This window comes from Plecotus auritus (genome assembly GCF_963455305.1).
Source record: "Plecotus auritus genome assembly, chromosome: 9".
Lineage (NCBI taxonomy): Eukaryota > Metazoa > Chordata > Mammalia > Chiroptera > Vespertilionidae > Plecotus > Plecotus auritus.
In genome coordinates this window covers 6223036-6242798 of record NC_137783.1, presented here as the reverse complement: position 1 = coordinate 6242798, position 19763 = coordinate 6223036, and the positions used below count along the sequence as shown (strand labels likewise).

The 19763-nt window shown below is 61.0% G+C and overlaps 2 protein-coding genes across 2 annotated transcripts; both read left to right on the top strand.

Annotated features, from left to right (window-relative positions):
• The first annotated feature begins 502 nt into the window (after positions 1 to 502).
• On the top strand, positions 503 to 12638 carry ADAM8 (ADAM metallopeptidase domain 8). The gene is made up of 24 exons (XM_080640560.1): positions 503 to 815; positions 1659 to 1762; positions 2787 to 2863; positions 2979 to 3057; positions 3139 to 3215; positions 3531 to 3714; positions 3971 to 4033; positions 4108 to 4176; positions 4421 to 4590; positions 4703 to 4784; positions 5479 to 5627; positions 5737 to 5914; positions 6177 to 6266; positions 6407 to 6596; positions 6680 to 6761; positions 7015 to 7174; positions 7628 to 7705; positions 8058 to 8142; positions 8661 to 8775; positions 9262 to 9457; positions 9899 to 9964; positions 10158 to 10208; positions 11523 to 11600; positions 11996 to 12638. The coding sequence occupies exons 1-24, from the start codon at positions 770 to 772 to the stop codon at positions 12041 to 12043; spliced, it is 2517 nt and encodes an 838-aa protein (XP_080496686.1). The 5' UTR covers positions 503 to 769; the 3' UTR covers positions 12044 to 12638.
• A 250-nt stretch (positions 12639 to 12888) lies between these two features.
• LOC308234182 (sperm flagellar protein 1-like) lies at positions 12889 to 18499 on the top strand (the record flags this gene model as incomplete). Its single annotated transcript, XM_080641573.1, has 7 exons — positions 12889 to 13027; positions 13547 to 13658; positions 14903 to 15053; positions 15365 to 15431; positions 15853 to 15940; positions 16032 to 16134; positions 18280 to 18499. 7 exons carry the CDS (start codon positions 12889 to 12891, stop codon positions 18373 to 18375), a joined length of 756 nt encoding a protein of 251 aa, XP_080497699.1. The 3' UTR covers positions 18376 to 18499.
• Between the last annotated feature and the right edge of the window lie 1264 nt (positions 18500 to 19763).

Here is a 19763-nt window from a genome sequence, read left to right as displayed (position 1 = left end):
GTGACCCCCATGGACAGACCCACCCGGAAGTGGCCTCTGCACAGAACAGGGTCTGAAGGTGAAGTGGATGGCACCCCAGGTGCTCCCCTCCCCAGTGAGGCCTCTGGAGCCTGGGTGGATTTCATGCTGCCCCAGAAGCTTTCTGTTCCCCAGGAAGTCAGGGTATCCCCCACCTTCAGACTCACCCACCAGAGACAGCCTTTCACACGCCACTTTCCCCACCAAGGCCCAGCCTTGCAGGGAGGGGCTCAGAGTAGTCTGCTTGCCTCCCTCTCCCTTAATTCGCTCCACATTTATGAAGCTTTTCCATGTGCTGGACAGCGGGCACCATCCAGGAGCCCCCAGGGACCAGCAGTAGCCACAAGAACACCAAAGAGCATGGGGCAGGAAGGATGAAAGGGAGGGGCGGGGCACCCTCACCAAGGTGCCCCAGACCCCGCCCCTCCCAGCATCCGGAGGGCGGGTCCTAGTGGGTAAAGGCTGGTCTGGGGCGGGCCTCCTAGGAGAGCCTCAGGGCCCAGCGTTGGGACCAGCCGTGTTCCATTGATCGCAGAGCCACATCCTGCACACACCGCTGACTTTGGACCCTGGATCCCCACATCCTGTTTGCGCTGCTGGCCCCTGGATCCCCCGTCTGTGCCCTTGGACCCCAGACCCTCGGATCTCCATTCAGGCCACCGGATCCTCATCCACACTCCACCACCCTCCCCTCATCTGGATCCCAGACCTCCCCCGTACTCCCGGACCCTGAGTTCTGACACCCCTGGCCATGCTCCACCTCGGGCTCTGGCTGCTCAGCGCGTGGTGGCTGCAGGGTGAGTGCTGGGTGTGGGCTCTGGCCAGGTGGGGGGAGCTGCTCCCGCCAGGGCTGGTCGCCTGGCCTGTACCCGCACTGTGCTCTGTGCTGGTCCCGCTGGGAGGGGACAGACTGACCTTCAAAAGGGAACTGAGGGAAACCCGTGCCTGGGTTCATTGCTGGGCTCCTAGTGGGAACGGGGGCCTGGGATAGAGCAGTGATTGCCCTTCCCTACCCGGACCCCCACCCCAGGAAGGAAGGGAGGACTGAGGAGCAGTGGCCTGGAGCTGAGAGGGGGGAGGTTTAGCCACATGGGGACCAGCCCCCCCACCCCCCGCTTGGGGAGGACCAAGCATGCTGCTGGCTCTGGCCCCCAACTGGCTCCCGGAACCTCCTGTCTGGATTCTGTGGTGTCCCATCCCCACCCTGGAGGCAACCAAGAGAGTGGCTGGGGCCACAGGACTGAATTGGGCGCCCCAGGGCCTCTTGAGCCTGGAGGTTTGCAAGATAATGGTCACAAGACACCTGTTAATACCTTAAAAGGGGAAGGACAGGGTCTTGGGTGGCTGGTCTCCAGCACCTAACTCAGCCTGCCCTGCTGCCTGTTGTTGGCTATATGGGAGCTTCTAGTGCCAGGGAGGCCGGTCAGCTCCCCAGTTAGATGCCAATCACTCAGTTACTTGTAGGCTCCTGGAAGGGCTGCCTCGGGACAGGGTCTGCCTGGCCCCACCTGCTGGGGGTCCTGTTGTCTTCCTAATGCCAGGTCCAGGTCTGGTCCCCACACTGTCTCACCTAGGAAGGGGCCTCCCAGGGCAGGAGGATGGGTGCCCTGCACACCTGCTGATACCTCTCTTTCCCACAGTGGCTGCCCCCAGCCCCCCGTTGCCCCACGTGGAGCAGTACGAGGTGGTGACGCCCCAGCGCCTGCCAGGTCCTCGTGCCCGCAGAGCCCTGCCCTCAGGCGTGGTGAGTCTTGGCTGGAAAATAGCCTGGGGGGGGGGCTCTGGCCCCACAGTGCCCAATTAGATTATAGCTCCTGTGTGTCCCAGCCGGTTGTGAGGGGCCAGCCTTGGGGCTGAGGGCCAGGTGGGCTGAGGGCTTTTGGGCAGACCCCTGAGGGGGCTCCCTGCCCACCTGAGCTCGGCATCCTGGACCCCCCTGTTTTCTTGGCTCAGGACCTGTACCCAGAAAGTGTGAGTGACTTGGTGCTGCTTGGCTGTCCTCCAGGCCTCACCTTCCGGCACCCTGCCTCTCCCTGCGGGCACTCCCCAGTTTCGCTCAGCAGTGACAAGTCAAATTCCTCCTCAGACTAGAGGGGTGGCTGGCTCCCCAGAGCCTGTTGCATTGTGTGGTTGCAGGGACACCCTTTCCTAGGGGCTTTGGCCTGGGCTGAGATACCCAGAGCCGCCGGGGGTCATTCCTCGAACCCATGTCGGGTGTGCAGTGTGTGTGTGTGTGTGTGTGTGTGAATTGGATGTGCCTGCCTGTGTATTGGGGGTAGCCCTGTCCTGTCTTTGGTGTCTGGGAAGGACACTAAGCCCCCTGGACCCTCACCCCACCCTGAGGGCAAGGTGCATGTTGTCCCTGACAAGGGGCAGAGGGGCTTCGTCTCCTGAGGGGAGAGTACGGGGCGGGGGGGTGGGGTTGGAGGGGCTATCTCACCCACAGCTCCTTTGCTGCCTATAGGGCTATATCTCCCCTCCCCTTGCTCCCTGGGGGAGGGGCATTATTGTCATTGACCTTGTGTGGACAGATGGGGAAACTGAGGCCCGAGGCCCGCCAGGACCCCTTCATTACAGCCCAGCCTGGCCCAGTACCCTTCACTAGCCTGATGCTGAGCGACCTCTAGGGTCCTCTGAAGGGCTTACGGGCTGGGGGGTCCTTGGCCTTGGGCTGCATCCCTGTGAGTTGAGCTCCACCCCAGGTTTGAGATGGGCGCAGCCTGAGACAAGGCCCCTCACCTTAGACCCCTCCTGTTTTCCTGGCTCAGGGCCTGTACCCAGAGAGTGTGAGTTATGTGCTTGGTGCCCCAGGGAACACCTTCACCCTGCACCTTCGGAAGAACAGGTGAGCAGGGGCCCGGGCCTGCCCCCAGCACACCTGTGTCCCGGGCATCCTCCCTGGCAGTTGCTCCTCCATGGAGGCAGGTGGGGCCCAGTGAGCTGAAGTGGTTCTTTCCTAGGGACCTGGTGGGCTCGGGCTACACGGAGACCTACACGGCTGCCAATGGCTCCCAGGTGACCGAGCAGCTGCAGAGGCAGGTACGGCCTGGTGGCCCTCCCCAAGGTGGCTGGGGGCTCTGGGAGGGAGTCCTGCAGAGCCCTCATGCCCGCCTCCCGCAGGACCACTGCTTCTACCAGGGCCACGTGGAAGGGCACCCTCTCTCCGCTGCCAGCCTCAGCACCTGTGATGGCCTCAGGTGGGTGCTCCAGACCTGGGCAAAGTGGGTCAGAATGTCAGGGCCCCAGCACGCGCCTCGCCTTCCAGGGAAGTGAACTGAGGCTGAGAATAGAGGGGTCAGACTTGGGGACACCTTTGTGCACCTGGGTGTCTGGGCTCTATTTACAATGACAGGCTCCCGACCTGCAAGGCTCCCACTGGGCCCTGGACACTGTCCGCCTGCATGTCCCAGGGCCGAGTGGGGGCCTCCTATCCTTCCAGGCTTCTGTCCCTCCCTGGGCAGCATGCAGGGGCGGGGCACTGACTCGAGCCACCTGCTCCCCTCTGCCCACAGGGGCTTCTTCCAGGCAGGCTCGGCTGTGCACCTGATTGAGCCCCTGGGTGGAGGCGGAGAAGAGGGGCAGCACGCGCTCTACAAGGCACAGCACCTGCAGCAGAAGGCGGGGACCTGCGGGGTCAGCAACACCAGCCTGGAGAGCATCCTGGGCCCTCGGACCTTGGCAGCCTTCAGGCCCCGGGTGAGGAGGCCCTGCCCAGCTTCATCCCTGCCACTTGGGCCTACGTGTCTCCCAGACTCCTGTGCACTCAGCGAATGAGGGTGCTGCCTGACTGCCCAGCAGCTGGGGAGACGGCTCCTTAGTCTGTGCTGGCACCTCCTAGACAGGTCCCCCAACACTGAGCAGGGGGCCCTGGACATGGTCTGTGTGAAGACTGGGCCGAGGTAAGGGGAGCTATGCTGGGGTCGCTGACCAGCTTCTCATTGCTGTTTTGCAGAACTGGCCACTATCCCGAAAGACCCGCTATGTGGAGCTCTATGTGGTCGTGGACAGCCGCGAGGTGCCATGGGCAGGGGGGTGGGCAGGAGGGGGCGGGCCATCCATGGGCTGCTGACTGAGGGTCTGTGTCATCAGTTCCAGAAGCTGGGGAGCAGAGAGGCTGTGCGCAGGCGGGTGCTGGAGGTGGTGAACCACGTGGACAAGGTGCTGGCTGTTTCTACCAGGGGGGAGGGTGAGGGGGAGGGCAGGGGGTGGTCTCCCAGGGGCTCCTCCCCCAGCAGGGGCTTCCAGGACCCAAAGCAACACAGGCCCATTCTGGACCAGATGTCACCCAGCCTGACAGAACCCTGGTGGTCAAAGAGGAGGAGGCACCTGGAGGGAGGTGTGGGTGGCAGAGCCGGTGAGGAGGCAACTGGCCCCTGACCCGTGGAATCCTGTCTTCCTGCAGCTTTATCGGGAACTCAAGTTCCGCGTGGTCCTGGTGGGCCTGGATATCTGGAACCACGGGGACAAGATTCAGGTCAGCTCCGACGCCAGCATCACACTGGAGAACTTCCTGGCCTGGCGGACACAGAACCTGGTGGGGCGGCACCCTCACGACAACGTCCAGCTCATCACGTGAGTGGGCAGCAGGCGACGGGCAGTAAGAACAGCCATCACCAGCAAAGGGCTGTGGGATTGAGGCGGGTACTCGGGGGACTCCACCTGCAGACACTTCTCTCGCTTGCAGTGGGATCGACTTCGCCGGGACCACTGTGGGACTGGCCAGGGTGTCTGCCATGTGCTCCCAGCACTCAGGGGCTGTGAACCAGGTGCGGAGGGGTCCAGGCGGGGTGGGGTGGGGACCTGAAATGCATGCGGGGGAGACCTCAGGGCTCAGGTCCACCTGCTGGTCCACAGTCTGTCCCCATGAACACCTGACTGGCTGCCTCTTCAGGAGGGTGTATTGATGCTTTGTGTTTTTTTAAATCCTCACCCCACGATATGTTTTTCATTAATATTTAGAGAGGGAGGAAGGGAGAGAGAGAAACATTGATCCCAAGCACCCCGACTGAGGATCGAACCCAAAGCCTGGGTGTGTGCTCTGACTGGGAAACAAACCCACAGCCCTTCAGTGTACGGGATAATGCTCCAGCCAGCGGAGCCACTGGGCGATGCTTTATGTTTTAAGAAGTGTTAGCAGGCAGTGGATAGAGCGTCGGCCTGCGGACTGAAAGGTCCCAGGTTCGATTCCGGTCAAGGGCAGGTACCTTGGTTGCGGGCACATCCCCAGTAGGGGGTGAGCAGGAGGCAGCTGATCGATGTTTCTCTCTCATAGATGTTTCTAACTCTCTATCCCTCTGCCTTCCTCTCTGTAAAATATCAATAAAATATATTAAAAAAAAAAAAAAGAAGAAGAAGAAGAACTGTTAGCAGGAAGTGATGCCGACCTTGCTTGGGACAGCAGGGCCGGCAGGAAGGTGTCTGGGCCGAGTGGGCACCATTCAGCACAGCCTCTCTCTGCAGGACCACAGCCCAAACCCAATCGGTGTGGCGTGCACCCTGGCCCACGAGATGGGTCACAACCTGGGCATGGACCACGATGAGAACGTCCAGGGCTGCTACTGCTCCGTGCCTCGCACCAGCGGCGGCTGCGTCATGGCAGGCAGCATCGGGTGAGGCCCCCCCCAGTCCTGTCTGAGGGCCCCTGCAGAGCAGGCTCTCCTGAGGTGCAGTGGCCTGCCCACTGCCCACCCTCCCCCTGAAAGACACCTCTCCCCACAGTTCCACGTTCCCCAGAATGTTCAGCCAGTGCAGCCAGGCCGACCTGGAGACGTTCGTGGAGAAGCCCCATATAACCTGCATCGAGAATGCTCCGGACCCCGACCGCCTGGTGGGCGGCCCCGTGTGCGGGAACGGGTTTGTGGAGCAAGGGGAGCAGTGTGACTGCGGCTACCCCCAGGTACAGGCCCGGCACTGCCACCCTCTGCCCCGCACCAGCCCCGGGTCTCAATCCCGCAGGTTAGGGCGTCCTTCCTGACCCGCCCAGCGCCCTGCGTGCCTACGGCCCGTCAGAACACACCCCTGCCTTCTGACACCCACATCCACCTGCAGGGGATCTGTGGGAAGGCCCCAGCCCTGATGGGGGGTCATGGAGGGAGGTGGGCCCCAGGGCCACTGGAGCCAGTGCTCAGACCCTCGGCATTGCCCCGTCCGTCCCCCAGGACTGTCAGAACCACTGCTGCAACACCACCACCTGCCGGCTGGCCGAGGGGGCTGAGTGTGCCCATGGCGCCTGCTGCCATGAGTGTAAGGTGCGCACGGGGCCCCTTCCTGACCCCAGCCCGGCTGTGCCCCGAGGTCAGCGGGTGGGAAGGGGCCCCAGGGATGGTGGTGATGGAGAGCAGCCTGGGGCCTGCTGTTCCCCATGGTGAGCTTCCCTCTGCTGGGCCAGGTGAAGCCGGCCGGCAAGCTGTGCCGCCCCAGCAAGGACACCTGTGACCTGGAGGAGTACTGCGATGGCCAGCGGCCCTCTTGCCCGGAGGACGCCTTCCAGGAGAACGGCACGCCGTGCCTGGGGGGCTACTGCTACAACGGGGCCTGCCCCACGCGGGCCCAGAGGTGCCAGGACCTGTGGGGGCCAGGTGAGGCGGGCGGCCGGTGACCCACAGGCCTGGGGGTGGCTTCGGGTCCCGTGCTGGAGGACTCACCTGCTCCTGGCCTGCAGGTGCACAGGTTGCCTCGGAGATGTGCTACTCCCTCAGCATCTCACCAGGCTGCAAGGGCAGGGTCCGCCTTGGTGCCGACAGGTGAGCATCCAGCCAAGCCCTCCTCCTGGCTCCAGGAGGGGTCTCCCAAGAAAGTCCTCTGCACAAAGGAGGAGGGCCCTGAGTCAGGGGGCTGGGGGCCCACCCTGCCCTTGGGGGAGGTGGGTGGATGCCCCATCCGTGAACCCCACAGCCCGTCCTAGGGTCCTGGGCCTCGTCTCCTGGCAGCCCCCAGGTCCCCACTGAGCACGTCAGCGTGCACGGAGCAGGAGGCCACACAACTCTCTGTTCACAGGGCCAGGTGCGAGTTCCTGCTCTGTGACGGCGGGCGGAAGCCTCCAGAGCGGGGCTCCTGCTCCTTCACCTCCAACTCAGCCACATGCCAGGCTCTTAACCTGGACGGTAGCTCTGAGTTCGAGCGGGTGCTCGAAGGCACCAAGTGCGGTGACAAGAAGGTGAGTGACAGACACAAGCCTGGATGTGCCCCTGAAGCAGTCAGGCCACTGGACTCCATGTCCCCGACGTGTGTCCCACACGCACACTCAGGTGGTCCAAAGCAAGGCGGTGGCGACGGAGGGCTGTGTGTATGGATGGGCCCTCTGTTCTCAGTAGAAACTTAGCACAGGGGGCGACGCCAGAAGAGCCATTCTGGCTAGTGTGGTCTGAAGACCTTCCCGTCTGCAAGTCCCCCCAGAGGCCAGGGTTGGGGGGCAGGCCTCTGTGCCCCTCGTGGTCCGCCTGCCAGCAGAAGGGCTGCAGACAAGGCCTGCCTGGCTGTGGTGGCGTGGTGGCCGCGGCCTGCCCCTTAAAGCTCACCTGCAGGTTCTGGGTGGGCTTCCGCAGCTGGGGGAGAGCGGGGGTCAGGGGTTGAGACCGACTGCCTAATGAGACACCCCCTTGCCTTCCAGGTGTGTTGGAAAGGACTGTGCCAGGACTTCCACATTTACCGGTCCAGAAACTGCTCCGCCCAGTGCAATGGCCATGGGGTGCGTGGGCCTTTGGGTGAAGGAGGCTGTAGGCCACGCTCAGGGCGAGCCTGGGTGGACAGAGGGCAGAGGCCTGGAGCTGGCAAGGATCTGTGGGCCCCGTGTGGACCCTGAGTTCTGGCGGTGGTGGCGCCTGTGGACACATGGGCTGGGGCTGCCGCTGTCAGCGTGTGTGACGGCCAAGGACACCTGGACATAGGAGCCAGGTCCATGGACAAGCCCAGCCTGTCCCCATCAGTCATGGCAGAGCCCTCACACGCCTCCGCTGGGCCTGGCGACTCCTGTGTGGGCAATGGGCGATGTAGCACAGGCAGGGGCCGGGGCCCATTCCTGACGCCTGGCTGTCCCGCAGGTGTGCAACCACAAAGGGAAGTGCCACTGCCAGCCGGGCTGGGCCCCACCCCACTGCACAGAGCTGCTGGCCGAGTTGCACGTAGGTAAGAGCCCGACGGCCCCCTGGGCCTTCACACCCACACAGCCCGATGGGGCAGCGGGACCACTGGGCAGTGAGCAGGAAGCTGCGTGCCCCCAAACCATTGGTGCGTTGTTAAAGCAGACTTGCAGGCCTGGGCATCCTGACCTCACGGGTCTAAGGTAGGGCCTAGAGCAGGGGTGGGCAAACTTTTTGACTCGAGGGCCACAATGGGTTCTTAAACTGGACCGGAGGGCCAGAACAAAAGCATGGATGGAGTGTTTGTGTGAACTAATATAAATTCAAAGTAAAGGAGTGGAGGGGAGAGCAAGAGAACCCTCCGCTCTTTCGGCTCCGCGGGCCGGATAGAACAGCCGAACGGGCCGGATCCGGCCCGCGGGCCGTAGTTTGCCCACGGCTGGCCTAGAGCCAGTAACCCCACCTCAGCCCCACAGGAGAAGGATCTTCAGATGGGTATGTGGCCCCTGTCTGCCCTCTCAACCCCCACTGCCCCCTTGACACCTGGTTTCATGTTCCCCACAGCATCTGGGGGCCTCCTGATGAGTGTGCTGGTGCCTGTGTTGGTCCTGGTGGCCCTGGCACTCACTGTGGTGGGCGTCGTCATCTACCGCAAGGCTGGGAGCCACATCCGAGGAAGGTGAGGGTGCCCTGGGTTGCACAACATCCCTGTGCAACAAGCACGTCCCCTCCTCGCTGTTGGGAAACGGCCCTGCTGCTGCTGGAGGAAGAAGAGAACCCACAGCGGGTCCCCGAGGGCCTCTCGTGGGGTGGGAACAGGTGACAAGTTTTGGTGACAGATTGGGGATATGGTAAGCCCAGAGAGATGGTTCCGGACCCCCACGCACACCTGACCCTGGTAGGTGTTGGCACTTTGGGGATACCTTGGGCTTAACAGCCGCCCACCCTATCGGGACCTGGACCCCGTGCTGGCCACAGAAAAACATACGAGGCTGCCTCTTCTTTTCGAGTGGCTGTGACTGGTGCACCATGTGGGGGGTGGCAGGTACTGAGGCAGCTGTGAGGTACCCTGGCCAGGCCAGGGGACCTCATGCTCGGGGGACCCCACATCCCTGGATAGGACCCTGAGGCCAGGATGCACTGACTCATTTTACTTTCTTGGCAGGAATGTGGCACCCAAGACCGCCATGGGGCTCTCCAACCCCCTGTTCCAAAAGGGGGGCTTTGGGCCAGCGAAGGGCACGGCTCCAGCCCCCACCATGCGCTCCCCAGAGCCGGTCCCTACCATGCATGCCATCCACTCCAGCCCGCTCCCCCGGCCCACAGCTTCCGCAGTGACCCCTAAACGGCCACCCCCTGCTGTAAGCACCAGTCGGCTCCCCAGGCCACCTAATCCCTGGACCAGGGCGCTCCACCAGGGCCTTAGAGCAGCAGCCATGGTCACCCTGTTGGAAGGCAGGAAGGAGGCTTGAGGATGGAGGGTCTGAGGACCCACACGAACTGATGACAGAATTGGCCATTGAACTTGAATCAGGTTCGAGGGCTCTGCAGGGCCTGAGGACAGTTTTGAGGGCCAGTCTCCCTCTGTTGCAACCCAGCACCTCAGAGCGTTCACACGGTTGAGCAAAGGGAACGTGCGGGTCACTTCGGGCTGTGGGCCCTGCTGGTGGTGGGGCAGAGCCGCCATACGCACACCTGGAGCTTTAGTCTCCCTCTGGGAGGGGCAGAAACCTCAGGTCCTGAGCTGGGGGGCTGGGGTGACGGCGAGGGGCGATCCAGGCTCACGGCCCTATTCCCTGCAGCCTCCAGCCACCATGCCCAGCCCACCCTTCCCAGTTCCCATGTACACCCAGCAGGCCCCAGCCCAGGTGAGTGGTGGTGGGGCCCCCAACCAGGCAGTCTAGGTGGCGAAAATGGGGTCCCAGGAGGTGGGGGGTCCAAGGGATGGATTTGGGAGGCTGGGACGCCAGGGTGCGGCCGCCCCACTTTCAGAAGGCTGATCACCTGGGCCCAGTGAAGACATTAACCCGGGGCCTGGCTCCTGACTCTTCCTCCCTCCAGCTCAGACCTGCTCCTCCCACCAAGCCCCTCCCAGAGCAGAAGCCCAGACAGGTGAGAGGACCTGGCCCCTTGGCCACTCAGTAGACTCCCTTGGCTATGCTTGTTCCCTTCCCCTCTGGCCAGAACCCCAACCTCCCGACAACCCAAACCCCACAGGAGAGTGTGGGGTGCTCTCCTCTGGAGTGCCCCCTGCCAGCCTGACCACCTTTAGGCTTACCCCAGAGTCTCTCTCACCACCCACTTTGGCCCTGGACCAATACCAGCCTGTGCTTCTGACAAAGTGGGGGTGGCAGGAACGGCCAGGCTTTCTCGACCAGTCACCACCCGCTCCTGGGATAGGCTCCACCCACCAGGTCTGTCTGTTATCCAGGATGTTGACTCATACAGGTTTCTCCCTGTGGCCTCGATATCTTGGAGGTACTTTGAGAGATGCAATTCGTATAACTTTTTTGTTGTTAACCTTCACCAGAGGGATTTTTAGAGAGAGTGGAAGGGAGGGAGGAAGGGTGAGAGAGAAACATTGATGTGAGAGAGACACATCTATTGGTTACCTCCCCCACGCTCCACAACCCGGGCTGGGATTTGAACCTGTGACCCTTATGTGTGTGGGCCAACACTCTAACCACTTACCACACTGGCCAGGGCTCTATTAATTTTTAAACTGACCCACATGGATCTCCCTACAACAACCTTCACTATGGTGCTTGCTTAATAGATATTCTCTATTGCTTTCTTTTAAAACTTTTTATTTAGAACTAATTTTACAGAAAGTTACAAAGATGGTCTAAGGAGGGGTTTTGACCAGCCAGATGGGGGTAGGCAGAGATTTCTGGCCCAGGAAGCAGAGATAGCCAGGCAGAGGCTATGAGGAACTGGCTGCTCACTACGGTCCTCCCGGGTTATCAAAAACTACAAATGCTGGGCCGCACCCAGGCCTCCTGGATGCTAGCGTGTGGCCAGGGCTGAGCAGGGCTGGGCCAGGCCTGGTCAGCCTTCCATCTCCCTCCCGAGTCCCACCCCCTGTCACCCTGGGAAAACTAAAATGAAAAAAAAAAAATGCCAATTTTAATTGTTATTTCTTGGTTTTGAACTTCCAAGACCCACATTCCAGCAGTTTTTAAAGCTTTTTATTGATAAAGTTGAGGTGGTGTAGGGGAGAGGGCGGCCATGTCCTGCTGGTTTGGGTTTCATTCTGCAGGTGGCCTCAGTGGAGGGAGGGTGTTGGGTGGGACTTTTCTGTAGAGAGCTCAGCAGAGAAGCCTGCGGGCCGGTCTGGAGCAGAGCAGAGCACCTGGGAAGACAGTGCTGTGCCCAGGCCGGGACAGGTAGGTGTCATCCACTGTCACTGTGTCTGCTTCCTCCCAGGTGATCAAGCCAACCTCCGTGCCCCCAGTACCACCAGTCAAGCCCAAGGCTGGAGAGGCCAACCCTGGAACCACTGAGGTGAGCCTCCCCCCCAGAGCAGTGTCCACCTGCAGGGGCAGTGGAGCAGGCTGGCCAGGGCACTGCCCCAAGGGTTACACTGTCGCTGAAAGGAGAAATAAATGTTAGCTGTAGGTATATTCTAACCTCTGCTGCATACTCTGCCAGAGGACTTTTCAGGGATGGCTGCCCCACTGGCTGATCATTTGTCTTCACCTACTAGTCTATGTACGAAAGTCTGTCCTTTATCCAGTGTTAGCTGTGAGCACGGCGGCCGTCACTGTTACTGCTGTGTGCAGGGGGCCATCGTGTTGTTGGCTGAACTAAGAATTAAATTTTTAAAAGTGTAAAAGGAAATAAGATTCACTTGTACTCTGTAGCAGGTGGTTTTATTGTTTCTTTTTTCCTCCTTCAAGGGAGTTGGCCCAAAGGTTGCTCTGAAGCCCCCCGTCCTAAGGAGATGATGCCCCTTGGGGCACCTGCGCACCTGTCTGCAAGTTGTTCATGTTGAAAGAACCCTGTGCCAGCCCCTGCAGTGCCTCTGCCCAAGCCCTTGGGGCCGTTCCGGGCTGGTCCCACTATGGAAAGACCCAGCAGAAGAGCTACCTCCTTGTGGCCAAGGTCTTTGCTTCAGCATCCCAGGGTCACAGCCAAGGGCCTCTCGGTCAGGACTCTGCTGGGTTCCTGACCTCTCACCCACGTTGGCCACCCCAGCTCTGCCAGGCTGGGGGCAGCTGCTGTGTGGCCTGCGTATGGGTGTCTCTGGACTGTACTGCTGGGCCCTCCAGGGCCCTCCAAGTGGAAGGCCCATGTGCTGTGCTTCCCAGGAAGACCTCCCCTGCTGGTCCGGCACCCCCAGACTGCAAGCCCCTCAATTTTCAGAGCCTGTTTCCCTGCTATTTAAGAAAAAGTATGTTTTTACAATTAAATTATTGATTAACTTTTAAATGACTGGAGATTTTATTGAGTGGAATTTGAAGGTAGCCAAACAATGTGGACTTCAATTTGTAATAGTTAAGGTTCCAACGCTTGTTAAAATAAAATGTACACTGTACAAGGACGGCGACTTCTCACCTTCTTTGCTCTGTGACGTTATCATAAGACACCCCCTCACCCTCAAACTGAGCCGCCTGGGTGCACTGATGCAGGGACTTGCGGGCAGGTGCCTAGGCCCCAACCCAACCACTGAACTCCACCCTCACCTACAAAACTCCCGCCCTTCCGGCTTCGCCCCCTGTCTCCCCGCAACGGCCCAACAACCCGCCCCTTCCGGCGCCGTCTCCTAGCAACGGCCAACAATCCCGCAGCCATGCTGGGCGCCGCCAGACCGAGCCCCCCGGCCCCGCCGCCGCTGTCTCCCCACGCGCTCCGCGGCCTTTACGCCTGGCTGGACCGACTCCCGCTCAGCCGTCCCAAGCGCCACCTGGCCCGGGACTTCAGCGACGGCGGTGAGGGAGGCACGGGCTCGAGGCGGAGCGGGATGTGGCCGGCCAGACGCCATGGCCAGGCCAGGGCCGGTGTCTCGCGAAGTGTCCCAGCTCCCCGGGCTCCCTGCAAAGTGCTGAAGACCCCAGAACAGGGTGTGAGGGGCGCCCCTAAAGGGATGCGCAGGACGCGGGCAAGATGGGGGTATTGACGCCCCGGGAGGAGGAGGAAGGTGGCAGCGGAGAGAGGCCGCGTTGAGCATTCAGCCCCGTTACTCGGCAGTTCCCCTCCTCCCTCCGGCATTCCCTGTGGCGGGTGGTGCAAACTCGGGGTTTCCTCCAGCACCTCTGAACTCAGCCCGGTTTCCACACACCTGCCTCTGGAGCACCCACACCTTGGTCCCAGTGATCGCTCCTCCAGGACTCCCCTCTCTGTCCTCATCCACCTCGGGGCCATGGACACTGAGGATGGAAGTAAATAGGGGTTCCTAGCTGGGCGGGCCAGGCTCACCTTGCGCCCTCCACCCCCACGCCCACCCCCAGTGATGCTGGCGGAGATTGTGAAGCATTACCACCCGCGGCTCGTGGACCTGCACAACTACGTGCCCACCTGCAACACGGACCAGAAGCTCAGCAACTGGAGCACTCTCAACAGGCAGGCTCTCCGCCTCCCTGCCTTTTCTTGTTGGAGCCCCCAGTCCGCGCTCAGGGGGTGGGGGACTCCCTCTCCCCCACCCTTCCTGGTCTCCAGGACAAGTTCTCAGGCTGTTTCCTTGCTATGGGTTTCCCTGACACCATGCCAGTATCCGTGTTCCTGTCTGTCAGAATTTCACCATCAACCTGGGGCTCCTGGGGGTTCCCCACCAAGAGGACAGCACTGGTCAGCTTGAGACTCACTCACTAGGGTATTGGTCCTGCCCTCTGACCGTGTGTCCAGCCTATGCCGACCACACCTCTCACTCAACAATAATTCAGGGTGCAGGGCTCTGCTCCAGGCACAGCAGACATGGCCTCTGCCTTCATGGGGCTGAGTCTACAGGGGTGGGCAAACTTTTTGACTCAAGGGCCACAATGGGTTCTTAAACTGGACCGGAGGGCCGGAACAAAAGCATGGATGGAGTGTTTGTGTGAACTAATATAAATTCAAAGTAAAGGAGCGAGGGGAGAGCAAGAGAACCCTCCGCTCTTTCGGCTCCGCGGGCCGGATAGAACAGCCGAACGGGCCGGATCCGGCCCGCGGGCCGTAGTTTGCCCACGGCTGGAGAGGGAAGACACATAAAGGAGATGTGTCAGGTGTGATGAGTGCAATGGAGGATGAGGCAGGGCCCCTGAGCAAGTGACAGAACAGTGATGTGAGGTGCCCTATGGGTGCAAAGGGGGTTGCAGTGGGGGCCGGGGGCAGAGTCCCGGTGGTGACCCGAGGGGTTGGAGCTGGATGGGGAGGGTACTTGCATTCAGAGCCGCCAGGGGTCCTTGGAGACTGTGCTGCGGGCCCTGCTCCTCGCCGGGGGCTGAGAGGCACTGCAGGGTTGAGGTCTATTTTGGAGGCTGCGCGGGGAGGTGGCAGCTGCAGGCAGGTGTGTGCTGTCGTGGTGGGGAGAAACCAGGTTCTGGGCATTGGAGGTGAACCTCAGACTCCTCAGAGCAAAGGGTGACTCAAGCAGGAAGGTGACTTCTACCGTGCAGTGTCCCGGGGACGCTTACCAGGGAGATGGTGGCCCAGGCTGGAAACCCCAGGCCTGACCGCACAGGGCACCCAGTATGCTGTGGGGTGGCTGGGAACGAGGTGGCCACAGGGCCTCTGCAGGTGCAGGGCAAGGAGGAGCCCTAGACCCAGCGTCCCCTCCGAGGAGAGCCGGGGCGCACTGCCCTGAGGGCCACACCCCCCTTCCTTCACAGGAAAGTCCTTCACAAGCTGCGTTTCTGTGTCTCAGAGGGGGATATCCGAAAGGTGGTGGCCAACACGCCCGGGGCCATCGAGCCCATCTTGTGCACGCTGAGGGAAAAGGTGGTGGACGGCGCTGTCCGCGAGGACCCACCCAGCGCAGGCGTGCTTGTCGGTGCATTTGTACGTACCGCCTTTGAACCTGCCGTCGGCCACGCTTGGACGTGGTCTCATGATCTGCCAGTGAGAAACTAAAAGCGAGAAATAAGCGGTGATGAAGCCCCTGGTGCCCTGGCCGACCTGGGACAGTGAAAACTCACTTTTCACAATGCTCGTCCCCAGGCCAGCACAGGCCATACCCCCCCCCATGCCCCTCCCTCTGTGGCTGGGAAATGCAGGGAGGCAAGTTGGCTACGAGGTCTGGTGTGAGCCCTGCTGGGCTGCATCTCACGGTCCAACCTCTGAAATCGTTGCAGGACCCAGGAGTCTCCAGTGCGGACGCTGATGGACTGTGGGTGGGGCTCGCGACCACCCCCCACGCTGGTAGTACCCAGACCCCTGATGCGGGAAACAGCCTCCTGAAAGGGGCAGCACCATAGAGACAGGCGTGTGGTGCCCTCGAGTTCACACACCTGCAAGGGAGGGCAGGTGTCCTCAGGTGACACAGGGCCCAGTGGGGCTGGTGGCCTCCAGGAGGGCAGCTCCTCGCTCTGAGGGGCCTGAGGGGGGCCCTGATGCCATTGCCTCCTGGGCTGCAGCCTCCTGAGTGGGAGCCCCCGGCTTCTGTCCAGGGGCCACGCAGGGCGGCTGTTGTTCAATGGGCACATGTGCAAACGGAAGCCTTTTGGAGGCATCCAGGCTGCGCCTCGGGACGGCTTTAGGCCAGGCCGGGCCCGCATGGCACTCTCTGTGTGGGCTCTGCCTCAGCCCGTGTGCTGCTGAGTCATGTCTACTTGTCTCCAAGGCCTGCCGAGCTCCCCAATGCCTTCCGGCGTGAAGACCCTTCAGAGTCAGAGGGCTTGGGAGAAGACGGGACACTGTGCGTGCAGAGGGTGGGCCCCGTCTCTTGAACCCTCTGCCATTGCACCCCAACCACCCTTTCCTGCCAGCTGCCCGGTTAAAGGCCAGGTGTTTGCCTTTCAGTGGGGACCCAGCCGGTGGGCCCTGGGAGCACCTGGACACTGGGGTGCAGCAGCTGCTGGAGGAAAAGGAGCAGGCGCTGGCCATTCTGCAGGAGACCGTCAAGGTATGGTGACCGGGGTGCCCCTCCATGCCCACCCCCCAGGAAGTAGAGGAATTGGTTGTGGGCATTATGGGGAGGCACTGCTTTCCCTTCTATGCAGCTCAGACCCATAGTTGGGGGGGGCGGGTATGGCGATGGGTGGGGCAAGCAGGGTCTCTAACCAGGGAGAACCCACATTTAATTATATTATTTTTTTATTTAAAAAATTTCAACTGCCCTAACCGGTTTGGCTCAGTGAATAGAGCGTCGACCTGCGGACTGAAGGGTCCCGGGTTCGATTCTGGTCAGGGGCATGTGCCTTGGTTGCGGGCACATCCCCGGTGGGGAGTGTGCAGGAGGCGGCTGATCGATGTTTCTCTCTCATCGATGTTTCTGACTCTGTCCCTCTCCCTTCCTCTCTGTAAAATATCAATGAAAATATATATTTAAAAAATTTCAACTGATTTTAGAGAGAGGATGGGAAAGAGAAACATTGATATGAGAGAAACATTGATGGTTGCCTGCTGCACACCCAGACCGGGGTATGTGCCTTGACCAAGAATCGAACTCACCACCTTTTGGTGTACAGGGAGAGGTTCCAACCCACTGAGCAACACTGGCCAGGGCTTGATTATTTTTAACTATGGAATATTCAAAACACATCCAGAAGCAGAGAGAAGAGTCTAGTGCCCCCTCCCCAAGAACTCACCATCTAGCCTCCCCAGTTACCAAGCCCCAGGGCCCACATTCCAGGGGCTGCAGACAATTACAGGCATCGCCACCCAGATGTGATGGACAGCAGGCCCAGGACCAAGTCAGGGAGCAGAAGATAGTCCTCAAGGGGCAGGCCTCATTCCGAGGGTGCACGCCTGTTCTGAGAGCACCAAGGGTCTGCAGTGGTCCTGAGTGCAGGAAGTGCTCAGGCCCCTCGCTGCCAGACAATGACCACCCTGTGAGAGCACAGGTTGCAGCTTCCGGCCTGAGACAGTGGGGGTGGGAGGGGAGTGGGGGAGGGGGGGCAGTGCAGGCCACACCAGTCTGCTCAGAGTCCCAGGGGCTGGCAGGAACTGTGATGACAGGGTGGTTCCCCCGTCCGTGTCCTGGTCTTGGTGAGCTGTATTCTTGAGAATGCAGGACGTGACGTTGCTGTGTGGTCTGCCTTTGCTGAGGGACAGCAGAGAGGAAGTGATGAGATGTGAAGCAACTGCCTCAGGAGGTCTGACATAGCCCAGGGCTCTGGCCCGTGTGCTGACAAAGTGGATTGTAACCCCGGAGGGGGAAGCAGCTCTACGTGCCATTCAGAATGGCTATTTCAGAGGATATTTCAGGTGGGGTGACAGGTGCCCAGGAGCCATGGGGGCAGCAGCTGAGGGCTTGGGCATGGGGGGCAGGCAGGCACCTTCTGTGTTGGCCCAAGGAGGAAGTCTGCACAGCGGGCAGGCTTGGGCCGCCCCTGCCCTTCACTGCATGTTGCTGGGGAGTGGGCACTGGGGGAGGGGTGTGGCCAGGATACGGTAGTGTGGACAGCCACTGGGTGGCCCACGCCACCCTGGGCCCAAGGGAGCAGTCTGTGCTCAGCCCGAGTGTGGGCCGGCCGCTGCTGACTTCACTCTGCACATGGTGTTGGGGGCAGATGAGCTTTTTCAGATCCCCCTCTTCCACTTGCCTGTGCGTGTGGTGGGTCTGCGCTTCCAAGAAGGGGAGGCTGGGGACGTGGCCGTCCCTGATGGAGGAGGCTGGGGTGGTTCCTCGTTCTTCATGAAATCGTTTTTCCTGATAAAACAAGACTTACTGGCAGGTTTTTAAAAAAATGACTATTGGGTTACATTGGTCAGTAAAATCATATAGGGTTCAAGTGTACAATTCTGCAACACATCCTCTGCACACTGACATGCTCTTGACTGTTAACTCTTAGAAGTGAACCTGGCACACCGTCCATCTGCAGTGACTGCACAGCACTAGCAACGGGCCTGCGCTCGGCGGCAAGGTGGGAGGAGGGCCACCCCTCCCGTGACTTCCGCAGGGCCTTTCCGGGGGTCCCCCTTAATGGCCTCGGGTCTGACTGTGGGCTGTGTGGCCTTGCAGCATGGCCGGCTGGACACTCAGCTCGGGCTGAAACGGCCCGGCGCTGGCAGGTGGGCGGGGCAAGAGATGTGTGTCTCCTTGAAGGTTTTGCAGATGAAGGTGGTCAGGCTGGAGCAGCTGGTGAAGCTGAAGGACCAGCGGATTAGTGAGCTGACCAGACGTGGGATTGAGCCCCAGTGAGCAAGAGGCCTCAGGGAAAGGCTTCCAAGTCAACTAGACCTGGAACTTGAACTCACACGGACCTCCCCCAGACCAGATGTGGCCGCACACTGTCCAGCAGGCTGAGGAACATCTTGTACAAAGAGCCGGGAGTGGGCAGCGGTGTGCGGAATTCACGAGCCTGGAGGCCAGGGACTCGGGCTGCACGCTGGCTCCTGGCTGTGTTGTCTGAGGTTTGCCCCACCCCCAGCTCAGTTTGGAAGTGAAGACTTGGGTCTGGTTGCCTTGAGCCTTGAGGGGTTTTGTCGTCATTGTGTCTGTGAGCATGGACGGGTTCCCCCTCTCCCGGGCTGGCTGGCGGTGTCCTGTGTCCACTGACCTGAAGTCCTGTGGGAGACCCTGCTCACAGGAACTTGTGTCCCCCGGCTGGTCCAATCTGCCTGGGGGCCACGAGGGTGGGGAAGGGCCGGCAGGGGGCTGTGCTGGCCACCGTAAGTGGGTGGTCCTAGATGCCTTGCTGCAATCCCTTGAGATGGACGGGTCACCCTGCTTTGCTCAAGGTGTTGGGGATCAAGGAGGAGCTGGGCCTGCAGGATGTGCCCCACCAGTCCTCATGGAGTCTGTGGTCACTGGAAGGAGTTTGCCCCGGGCCCTGCCTGGAGGATGAGGAGGGAGGTGCCAGGCAAGCAGCCTCTGGCCCTGAGATGGGGGCTCCAGGGCAGTGCGTCCGTGTGGCCAGGATGCTCCCAGGCCCTGAGGTTGGCTGGGGGACGGGCAAGGGCTTCTCTGTCCTGGCATCCAGGCTTCCCTGCTTCTTCCACACCCAGAGTCGGGGGCTAGGGGCCACCCCAGTCTTGGTTCAGTTCCTGGATTCCACTGTCTCATTGCCCACCCCCACTCCCAATGGCGCAGAAGCAGCATCAGACTCAGAACCACAAGCCTCCGGCAGGGTTTCAGCCTGAGTCACACAGCCCACGTACACACTTAGTCAGAAGAGCTGCAGGGCTCCCAGGCTGGGTCCCAGGGCCTTGTTAGGAGGATTGGGGATAGAGGATCAGCCTTGAGACTCAAGGGTTAGGAAGGCTCCAATGGCCTCAGTGCCGGGACCAGGTTTCCATGGTGGGTGGTGGGTGTGTAAGCCTTGGTTGGGGGCTCAGACCCTCTGGTTGTGGGGACCTGGGCTACAAACAGCACCCGTTGGTCCCTGTGTTGGGAGAGGGAAAATCCACCCAGAGATGATGGAGGGGGCTCCCACAGCTCCCAGCTCCCAGTGGCGTGGCAGCTGGGGGAGGGGCAGGAAATAGCTGGGGAGGGCTTGGCCCAGAGCTTGAGTCAGGACAGGCCCAGGCAGCTTCACGCCCCAGACCAGGCTGCCTCCCTGAGAGAAGCCCAGGAGCCAGGAGGTGGTG